Genomic DNA, 12116 nt, shown 5'->3' with positions numbered 1-12116 from the left:
ACTGTATTGGTGTCACTGGAGATGTCAGTGGCAGTCAGTGTGAGTTAGTGTCAGAATGCCAGCCACAGTCTCGCTATAAGTCGCTGATCGCCGCAATTACTATTATAAAAAGAAATTCCAGTATATATACCGTCATTTGTAAACACTATAACTTTCATGTAAACCAATTAATTTACACGTATTGGGATTTTTTTTTAGCAAAAACATGGAGCAGAATACATTTTGGCCTAAATTTATGATGAAATTTGATTTAAAATTTTTTTTTACTGGATATTATATAGCGAAAAGGCAAAAATATTGTTTTTTTCTCAAAATTGTCGGTCTTATTTTGTTTACAGCAAAAAATAAAAAACGCACAGGTGATCGATCAAATACCACCAAAAGAAAACTCTATTTGTGGGGGAAAAAATGGACATAAATTTAATTTGGGTGCTGCGTTGCATGACACCCCCCCCCCCCCCCCCCCCGGGAATCACCGCAGGTAAGCACTGGCACCGCCTAGAAACCAGCAGAGGGGAGAGAGACAGAAGGTGTGGCTTGTCTATGTCTATTATATATATAAACCACAAACTAATGTATTGATCCCACCGGATTGGATGACAGAAAACGCAAAACACCCCAATAGAGGGGAAAGGATGAAATATTGTACAGTCCTCAGCTGGGTAAGTCTTCCTCACCATACGGCCCCCACAGAAATCTATAAAGAGGTGCAACTCAATAAAATAATAAATAATCCCATTTCCTCACAAATCGCACACTTATATAGGGGGGTTTGTGGCTGAATTCTGTAATAAGGATGTCGGCAAACATATCGGAAACCTCCCACAATTTCTGCAATAGTTTATATATGATATATACAGAAGATGGTAAATGTTTTGTTTCCTTAGGATGGCTGGATCCCCATTAATCTAATAAATCTCTCCCTATTGATACCCTTACACTCCATATTGTTTGTATAAACTGTCAGACACTTACCTATAATGAAATCTCTCCAGAAACGTATCCAATATAAAGGCAACATTAATAAAACTAAAATGGTGATTAGAAGAGCAAATATCACAAGTATCGTTCCTACAAGAGAAAAGCAGAAGAGATGTAATATTAGTCACTCCCCAACATACTGACTATAATAAACCTATTGCTGCAATCACACAGCATTTATATTACTGCAAGACGACGTTCACACGGAGGAGTTTTTGAAGCATTTTTGCGTTAAAAAAGTGCCTGAAAGAGCTCAAGAAAAATGCTTCCCTGTGTGTCTGTGTATCTGTGTGTGTCTGTGTGTGTGGCTGTGGCTGTTTTCATGCTGGGCGTTCCGCTGCGGTGTAAATACTCCTGCTTGCAGCATCTTTGGGGCATGTTTGTTCAGTTAATAAAAAAGCCCCAAAAACTCCTCTTCCCATTGAAATCAATGGAAACCGCCTCCAAGAAGTATTTTTGGTGCAGTTTTTAACCAGTTCTGCACCACCCTATAAGAGAAATACAGCTACAGGGCAGCACGGGTGCGCAAAATATCTTATATATATATATGTGATTTTGCCATTCCAGGTTGTGGCCTCGGCTGTCAATCATCGGGGCCCAGTCAGTGATTTCTCGCCAGCACCTCGTGATTGCCAATGAAGGGAGAGACCTGCGTATAAACAACACAGATCTCTCCCCTGTCAGCTCCTGCACACTGCTTTATATGGCTCTGCATAGCAGTGTGCTTACAGTGAAAAACAACACACAGTAAAACACACACAGCACACAGTTAACCCTTTGATGGCCCCAGAGGTTAACCCCTTCCTGCCCAGTGTCATTAGTACAGTGTCAGTGCTTTTTATTCGCACTGATCACTGTATTGGTGTCATTGGGATGTCAGTGACACCAAGTCAGTCCCCCCCCCCCCCCCAGTGTCAAAATGACCACAGCAGACCCGCTATAGGTCGCTAATCATCGCCATTACTAGTAAAATAAAGAAATAAATCCCAGTATATATACCGCCATTTGTAAACGCAATAACTTTCACGTAAACCAATTAATTTACACGTGTTGGGATTTTGTTTTTAGCAAAGACACGGAGCAGAATACTTTTTGGCCTAAATTTATGATAAAATTTTATTTTTTTATTTTTTTTTGCTATATCTATATTTAATTGCAAAAAGTTAAAAACATTGCTTTTTTCTAAAAAAAATAAAAAAAACACACAGGTGATCAAATTCTATCAAAAGAAAGCACTATTTGTGGGAACAAAAGGATATAAATTTAATTTGGGGTGCAGCGTTGCATGACCGTGCAATTGTCAGTTAAAGTAATGCAGCGCTGCATCGGAAAAAATGGCCTTCAGAAGGGCAAGCAGTTAAGTGCGACTTTTGAAAAGGTTCCTGGTGAGAATTCAGTCCCATAGACTTTCATGTTATCTCACAGAAGTCACATCAGCATAGATAAGCATTCCTATACACTTCCTTCCGCTGATCAGCTCTTTCTATGGTTGATCTCTCCTTTGTTCCCTGAACCTGGAACACACTTGTTAATATTTGGTAGACATGCTATGCTCTTTGCTCCGAATCAAAACTGGGACTACATTTTCATAATTCAGAGAACTGGATGTTTCCGAATTACAATAGAAACGAATTTCAGCGAATCCAAAATAACAAAACAAAATTTAGTTCGAAATAATTTGAACTGAATTTGAAAACAACTTCGAACTGTAAACATATTGCTGATTTCCTTCAAAGACTGTGTATTAGTGTTTTTGAAAAGAATAGAATAGAGTAAAACATAGTACATAGTATAATAGAATAGAATAGCATAGGAATGAATAGAAAATAAAATACAATAAAATAAAAAATAGAATAGAAAGAATATATCCGCCTTCCAAAATTGGAATTTCAAATAGAATAGAACCAGCTATTCTTCACAATGAATTTGGTTAGATTAATTATTTTGTATTCAAATTCGGTTCAAATCCATTGGAAAAAATTAGAATTCGGTTGAAAACAAATAAACTAAACTAAATGAATTTCGTTACAAATGCAACAAAACAAAAATGATTAACTTTCCCAATCGCTCCAAAATGAAACACATTTTTTTTTGTTCTGCACATGTCTAGCATTTGGTAATTTTTACTTTTATATGTTTGATTTTGTTTGTTTTTATGTTTGTATATTTGTATTTCTCTTACCTGCTTGCAGACCGCCCGACATTGCTGCTATCCAGTTTTAGGGCGCTAACCCCCGCTGTGATTGTATAAAGTGGATGTTTGTAAGCAAGTCCCGGCCAATGATTCTTTAATATTTGCATATTTGTCTCACTTACATTCAGAAAAAAGCTGTACAAATCTGCCTGGACTTATGTGAAGAATTGCCCCTCTCTCTTCGCTTGCTAAATCATGAATGAACTGTGATTAACTGCATTTATTGGAAAGTTGAGTTAAATTTCACTTTCCACACCCAGGCCTGATTACTGCCAGACCTGTTGAATCAAAAAATCAATTAAATAGAAAAATGTAAAGGTACCCAGGATGCTTTAGGCTTACTTGATGAGCTACTGTTGAGCATGGAGTTTACCAACTCAAAAATTGTGTTGCCTTTGGTCTGAGATCATCATACGCATGCATGTTATCATTTCTATGATCGTTGGTGAAGTAACTGATATTTCTTTGTAAAAAACAATCAATCAGTTTCAAAAGAAATGAACAAAATAACAATCTCATGTGACATCACTAAACACCCGCCCACTACATGCCTTTAGGACTTCCTGCAGAAGGCTCTTCTGGTCCACCAACATTCTGGTGTTACACCCAACTCTACTACCTGGGGCTGTACAAGAGGCCTGTTGGCTGATGCATGGCTTACATTGTATACCAGATTGTGGACATATCTGGACTTTCACAAACTTACCAACAAAATTCCAGAAGTATAATGATAAACCAGACAAGACCAATATTATAATGGATAATACCGTAAAGATTACCCCGAAAACAACTTTCATCATTGGACCCGATCCTATAAAAGAAAAGCACAATAAGTGTAATTGTATTTCTGAATGTCTGGAAAACAATCCAACAACATTTCTGCTTTTCCCGACTATAAACCGATGTCTACGATGTTTCCTTCACTTTAACAGCTCCGCATCTTAATCTCCCCAAATGTGAGGATTGGATAGCTCTTTATATTTTCCTCAAGCAAGAGTTTGCTTTTTTTTTTTCATTTTCTGCCCCAGGATGCGTCCTGACTGGTGATGAATGAACTGGTCTGGGTTCAGATTAGATTCTGCAGAATGAAAACATCCTTTTCCTTTCCTCCTTTCCCCGGAAAGGATCGCTATGCAATCACATGATCACTATGTAAGCAAAGCTGTTATGAATCAATCTCATTCATAACAGCTCTGCTCCTCTTCATAGTGAGCTGTGATTGGCCCACAGCTGTCACATGATAAATGGGGCCAATCACAGCACCCTGTACCATGTGACCAGCTCCAGCCAATCACAGATCACTATCTTGAGCTGTCAAAAACCAAACTCATTCATGACAGTTCAATTATGACTTTGGTTCTGACAGCAAGCTTTGCATTGTAGGGGAAATTATCTTTATTTCTCCTTCAAAGCAAAGTGTAAAAAAAAAAATAAATAAATAAAAAATGCCTGATCACCCCGCCCACACACACACACACACAATAGTACAATGTTACTATGGTAACATTGTACTATTATGATAAAAGTATTTAAAAAAATAATAATAATAAAAAGTTATTAAAAAGCAGCTCTTGGCAAAGTGACGTAATCTTGCATCACTTCCTATTTTGGGGTGTGAACGCAACTGCCCCCCTCCCCCCCCCCGCCCATCAGTTCAGGGAGAGAAGTGAGAACACAGCAATGAGTAAAGCACCACTACATTTTACACACACACAGGTTAGATTAGCACATTTAACCCTTTGATCGCCCCGTCACCCAGCCAATGCCATTAGTACAGTGTCAGTATATAGAATGTTTCACTGATCACTGTATTCCTGCCACTAGTGACATCAGATAGCGTCAGGGTTAGTTAGAGCCCCTCCCAGCCAGGGTCAGTTAGCGTTAGATTGCCCGCACACTATCGCACTCATGCTATAGGTCGCTGATCACCGCCATTACTAGTATAGTGTTTGTATGGATCAATATATTGATCATGAATAGAACTATACTAGTGCCTCCTTTGTATATATAATGCAGAGTTAGTAGGATCGGCCCCGTTCGCTGACAGTACTAGCGTTTAGCCCCTCCGCTGTTTTTCACGGAAGATTTGTACCAATTGGTTGTCGGCCAAGGCAATTTATACGCGCAACAATACATTAACACCCACCCAAATTCAGCTCTTGCCAGACAATTCACATGGAAACCCAGGGGTGTATTTAGGTTTTGTGCTGCCCTATGCAACACAAAAATTGCCCCCCAAAGCACGGAGAGACCCTGACATCAACCAACACCCCCCTCCCCCACAAAGAGTGCCTGACATTGACTAACAACATCCCAGCCCCACCTGAGAGAGCCTTCTATGACCACCGCCCCCCATACACTGGCAACCCCCCCCACCCCGCTGAGAGAGAAGACACTCACCTTCACAGCTCCGGACATCACCGGGAACAAGGGTCAGACTCTGCATGAACCATCAAGCAGCCTGCAACCTCTATCAGATCCCACCTGGTTCCCTATGCTGCTTGTGTCCCTCCTTCCATCCCTTCTTTAGGGAGGCAGCTCTGCCCCCCTGAAAAATGCTACTGCCCCCCTGAAAGATGCCGCCCTAGGCAAATGCCTTGTTTGCCTTGTGGTAAATACACTCCTGTGGAAACCTATCACAGTTTCTCTTTTGGGCCTAACCCTCAGCATGGGCATTACAAATTAATGAACTGCAGTCATGTTGATCCACAGAACTGATTCATCGTATGCCTGTGTTCTCTTCTGGTACATATATGCCCAACATGGACCAGCAATGTACTGGCACGTCGCTGGACTTTGAGTGGTTATACCGGGATGTTGCCTGCAGCTACAGGCAACATCCTGGCATCATTTTTTTCAGCTGTCGATCAGCTTTCATGTAAAAGCATTCCAAGTGGCCAATTAGCTGCTGTATTGTTTTTACGAGCAGTGGGAAGGGACATTCCCCCCCCCCCTTCATGCTGACTTACACAGTTTTCTAGGGCTCTCCTGTCCCACAGGGGAATCCAAGAATGCAGCCGGAAGTTATGCTGGCTGACCATAGAGCTGATCAGAGATCAGAATGGCTTCAATCATCTCTATGGTCTAAGAAGTCGGAAGCTACGAGCATTTCATCACTTTTTCACAGGATATAAACAACACCATTTGTAAATTGTGAAAGCATCTGATCACACCGATCTTGGTGAGATTAGATAATGTAAGGGCAGAGGAGATATCTAGAGTCTGATAGATCCCAGATTTCTCAAAAAAGAATATATGACAATGCCCATTGAAGTTATAGGGGATATTCGCATTCCCTATGATAGCATTAAAAGTGATCCAAAAAAAATGAAAGGGACAGTGTAAAAATTAAAAAAATTAAATAACTAAAAAAAATAAAAAGCACCTTGCACCCCCTGCGCGCGCACATGCATGCGCAACCGTTGACCCCGTGCCGGTATGTAAACAGCAGTTGCACCATGCATGTGAGGTATCACCGCGAACGTCAGATTGAGGGCAGTAATTCTAGCACTACTCCTCTGTAAATATAAATTGATGACCTGTAAAAGGCTTGTAACCTCCCTAGCGGTCTGATTATGTCCATATTTCTGTGCTCAAAGTGGTACATTTTTTTGCATGGAAATATGTATTTTTTTTTATTGTAGGCCTGTAATTTTTAGGAATAACTCCCTGAAATCTGTCCAAACAAGAGTCTTGTAAACATCCCGGGGAGGATAAAATTTGAAACATGAAATCATAAATGATAATTTAAGAAATATTCATAAAAATAATAATATAATAACTAGAAAATCTACAATTTCTGGGGAAATTGTGTAAAGTGTTCTTGCCGCAACCTTTAACAAGTAATGATGACATGTAAGCAGTGCACATTGCAAGCCTGACAGAGGGAGAAATGCATTTCAGCTTGTATTTACCATCTCACAGTCCAGCCTGTGTGACTCAGCTGCGTGTGAGTCATGTTTGGTTGCTATAGCAACTCACTCTGTCAGGAATGTCATTAGCTGTGCTCTAAACAGGCTTTTTAAACTTGGCAAGTTCACTGGCGATTGCCATCTTCAAACGCTTGTAGTTTTAAAAGTATAAAAGCTACCGTGAAAAGGTTTATATTGTGACAATCACAAGAAAAATACCTACAGTTTGATATAGTATGTCTCTGAAAGATAACAAATGAAGGCACAGTCGCAGTTTAAAAACGTCCCTTAAAATTTCTGGTGTCTACAGTGGAGTTTCAATGAAAGTCAATGGGAGGGGTGATGTGCAAACAAATGGTCATTTTCTGAAAACTATCAGGAGTATGTCCTAGCCGTGAAAATTTTTAGTGACAGTAGGGTTAGCTGAACGTTTTGATATAAGATATGTGTAGGTGGGCTTGAAAATGAAAGAGTGATGGCAGTTTACAAATCATGTTCTAATTTTTCTGATTTTTCCTTTGCACACTCTAGCTGTGCTGTGCTGCTCAATGCATTCCTATGGGAAAATTTCACCACAAAAACTGCAATATTTCGTGAATGATTCGGCGAAACGTTCCACAAAGTAATAGCAATCCGATCGGGAACAATCCGCACGTTTTGATATATTACTTGTCTTTGTAGTGTAAAAACTGTGGGAGGAGTTAGCGTGGCAAATATGGCTATAATAACTAGAAAATCTACAATTTCTGGGGAAATTGTGTAAAGTGTTCTTGCCGCAACCTTTACCAAATGATTGATGAAATGTAAGCAGTGCACATTGCAAGCCTGATAGTGAGAAATGCATTTCAGCTTGTATTTTGAAGCTCACAGTCCAGCCTGGTGAGTCATCTGCCTCTTGAGTGACCTTTGGTTGCTGCACCTGGAGTGGGCGGAGTAGGCTCACTGTGCTGAGACAGCTGGGTTGCTATGACAACTCACTCTGAGAGGAATGTCAGCAGCTCTGCTCTAAACACGCTTTTTAAACTTGCCAAGTTCACTGGCGATTGCCATCTTCAAACGCTTGTAGTTTTAAAAGTATAAATGCTACCGTGAGGTTTATATTGTGACAATCACAAGAAACAGACCTAAATTTTGATGTATAGTATGTCTCTGAAAGATAAAAAATGAAGGCACAGTCGCAGTTTAAAAACGTCCCTTAAAATTTCTGGTGTCTAGAGTGGAGTTTCAATGAAAGTCAATGGGAGGGGTGAGGTGCAAACAAATGGTCATATTGTGAAAACTATCAGGAGTATGTCCTAGCCGTGAACATTTTTATAAAAAGTTGGATAGTTACTTGTGTGCCACTAGGAGTTTTCTTTCTATATATAAACTCTATTGTTAATTGATATCATACATAAAAAATTATAAAAAAATATATGTGAAAAATATATAAATAATAAAATATTACAAATTAATTACGAATTAATTAATTAATTGCATGCTAAAATTAGTATTAATTAAAAATTAAAGAAAAGAAACATAGTGTCTTATCCGGGATATCAATTATTTATTTTTAATTTTATTTTCATTTTTATTTTTATTATTTTTATTTTTACTTTCTTTTTCATTTTCATTTTCATTTTATTTTAATTTTAATTTTATTTTCATTTTATTTTTATTTTAATTTTATTTTTATTTTATGTTTATGTTTATTTTAATTTTAATTTTATTTTTATTTTAATTTAATTTAATTTAATTTATTTTAATTTTAATTTTAATTTTATTTTATGTTTATTTTAGTTTTAATTTTAATTTTATTTTTATGTTTATGTTTATTTTTAATTTTATTTTTATTTTAATTTTTTTATTTTTATTTTATTTTTATTTTCTTTTTTATTTTCATTTTCATTTTTTTATTTTTATTTTATTTTTATTTTTATTTTATTTTTATGTTTATGTTTATTTTTATTTTAATTTTATTTTTATTTTATTTTTACTTTTATCCAGACTGAATAATAACACCATCTCATTTATACAGAAGGAACTGTCATTCCCACTGCAAATATTTTTTATTTTTTATTTATATTTTTCATTCATAGTTTTTGTTTTTTCACATTGATAAATTAATTTATTTTATATATTTACACAAATCATATATTTAAGTATAATTAATTGATGTAATTATTTGATTATCGGTGGTACACTTATGAATTCATTATATCACATAAGGTAGAATATATTAAAGCGCGGTACACTACTGGCATTCGTGAACATTTTTAGTGACAGCAGGGTTAGCTGAACGTTTTGATATAAGATATGTGTAGGTGGGCTTGAAAATGACAGAGTGATGGCAGTTTACAAATCATGTTCTGATTTTTCCTTTCACACTGTAGCTTTCTCACTCTAATGTGACTCAGCTGCCCCCTGAGTGACCTTTGGTGCACCTGTTACCTCAGTCAGTCACAGGTGTGTGAGAAGCTCTGCTCTAAACACACTGCTCAAACTTGCCAAATTCACTGGCAATTGCCATCTTCAAACACTTGTAGTTTTAAAAGTATAAATGCTACCGTGAAAAGGTTTATATTGTGACAATCACAATAAACAGACCTAAATTTTGATGTATAGTATGTCTCTGCAATATTAAAAATGAAGGCACAGTCGCAGTTTAAAAACATCCCTTAACATTTCAGGTGGCTGTGAGTGAAGTTTCAATGAAAGTCAATGGGAGGGGTGAGGTGCAAACAAATGGTCATATTGTGAAAACTATCAGGAGTATGTCCTAGCCGTGAACATTTTTAGTGACAGCAGGGTTAGCTGAACGTTTTGATATAAGATATGTGTAGGTGGGCTTGAAAATGGCAGAGTGATGGCAGTTTACAAATCATGTTCTGATTTTTCCTTTCACACTGTAGCTTTCTCACTCTAATGTGACTCAGCTGCCCCCTGAGTGACCTTTGCTTGCACCTGTTACCTCAGTCAGTCACAGGTGTGTGAGAAGCTCTGCTCTAAACACACTGCTCAAACTTGCCAAATTCACTGGCAATTGCCATCTTCAAACACTTGTAGTTTTAAAAGTATAAATGCTACCGTGAAAAGGTTTATATTGTGACAATCACAAGAAACAGACCTAAATTTTGATGTATAGTATGTCTCTGAAAGATAAAAAATGAAGGCACAGTCGCAGTTTAAAAACGTCCCTTAAAATTTCTTGGGTCTAAAGTGGAGTTTCAATGAAAGTCAATGGGAGGGGTGAGGTCCAAACAAATGGTCATATTGTGAAAACTATCAGGAGTATGTCCTAGCCGTGAACATTTTTAGTGACAGCAGGGTTAGCTGAACGTTTTGATATAAGATATGTGTAGGTGGGCTTGAAAATGGCAGAGTGATGGCAGTTTACAAATCATGTTCTGATTTTTCCTTTGCACACTCTAGCTGTGCTCTGCTGCCACTCTAGATGCACCATTCATTCCTATGGGAAAATTTCGCCACAAAAACCGCGATATTTCTTGAACGATTCGGCGAAACGGTCCACAAAGTAATAGCAATCCGATCGGGAACAATCCGCACGTTTTGATATATTACTTGTCTTTGTGGTGTAAAAACTGTGGGAGGAGTTAGCGTGGCAAATTTGGCTATAATAATAATAATAAGAACTAGACAATCTACAATTTCTGGGGAAATTGTGTAAAGTGTTCTTGCCGCAACCTTTACCAAATGATTGATGAAATGTAAGCAGTGCACATTGCAAGCCTGATAGTGAGAAATGCATTTCAGCTTGTATTTTGAAGCTCACAGTCCAGCCTCGTGAGTCATCTGCCTCTTGAGTGACCTTTGGTTGCTGCACCTGGAGAGGGCGGAGTAGGCTCACTGTGCTGAGACAGCTGGGTTGCTATGACAACTCACTCTGAGAGGAATGTCAGCATGCCTGTTCTAAACAGGCTTTTTAAACTTGCCAAGTTCAATTGCGTGCTAAAATTAGTATTAATTAAATATTAAAGAAAAGAAACATAGTGTCTTCTCCGGGATATCAATTATTTATTTTTATTTTATTTTATTTTATTTTAAATTTTATTTTTATTTTAAATTTTTTTTTTATTTTATTTTATTTTTATTTTAATTTTAATTTTAATTTTTATTTTATTTTTATTTTTATTTTATTTTATTTTTATTTTTATTTTTATTTTTTTTAATTTTATTTTTATTTTTATTTTATTTTTATTTTTATTTTATTTTTATTTTTATTTTATTTTTATTTTAATTTTAATTTTATTTTAATTTTAATTTTATTTTATTTTTAATTTTATTTTTATTTTTATTTTTATTTTATTTTTATTTTAATTTTATTTTAATTTTATTTTTATTTTTATTTTAATTTTATTTTATTTTATTTTTAATTTTATTTTTTTTTTATTTTAATTTAATTTTTATTTTATTTTTATCCAGACTGAATAATAATACCATCTCATTTATACAGAAGGAACTGTCATTCCCACTGCAAATATTTTTTATTTTTTATTTATATTTTTCATTCATAGTTTTTGTTTTTTCACATTGATAAATTAATTTATTTTATATATTTACACAAATCATATATTTAAGTATAATTAATTGATGTAATTATTTGATTATCGGTGGTACACTTATGAATTCATTATATCACATAAGGTAGAATATATTGGAGCGCGGTACAGTACTGGCATTCGTGAACATTTTTAGTGACAGCAGGGTTAGCTGAACGTTTTGATATAAGATATGTGTAGGTGGGCTTGAAAATGACACAGTGATGGCAGTTTACAAATCATGTTCTGATTTTTCCTTTCACACTGCAGCTTTCTCACTCTAATGTGACTCAGCTGCCCCCTGAGTGACCTTTGGTTGCACCTGTTACCTCAGTCAGTCACAGGTGTGTGAGAATCTCTGCTCTAAACAGGCTGTTTAAACTTGCCAAGTTCACTGGCGATTGCCATTTTCAAACGCTTGTAGTTTTAAAAGTATAAATGCTACCGTGAAAAGGTTTATATTGTGACAATCACAAGAAAAAGACCTAAATT

The 12116-nt window shown here is 36.3% G+C and overlaps 1 protein-coding gene across 2 annotated transcripts in view; it reads right to left on the bottom strand.

Annotated features, from left to right (window-relative positions):
- LOC149456052 (uncharacterized) overlaps window positions 1–12116 on the bottom strand; it is a 153565-nt gene that overhangs the window by 93475 nt on the left and 47974 nt on the right. For both annotated transcript variants that reach the window (XM_089685531.1, XM_089685533.1), the window contains exons 5-6: window positions 3882–3986; window positions 976–1071 (exon numbers count right to left, since the gene is read on the bottom strand). In XM_089685531.1, coding sequence (XP_089541657.1) covers window positions 976–1071; window positions 3882–3986 — 201 coding nt within the window. The remainder of the gene's footprint in view (window positions 1–975; window positions 1072–3881; window positions 3987–12116) is intronic.

This window comes from Staurois parvus, unplaced genomic scaffold, assembly GCF_062004578.1.
Source record: "Staurois parvus isolate SC_StPar_1 unplaced genomic scaffold, SC_StPar_1.0 ptg000379l, whole genome shotgun sequence".
NCBI classification, from domain to species: Eukaryota; Metazoa; Chordata; class Amphibia; order Anura; family Ranidae; genus Staurois; species Staurois parvus.
Note: the sequence above shows the minus strand (reverse complement) of the source record. Positions and strands in the feature narration are given on the sequence as shown.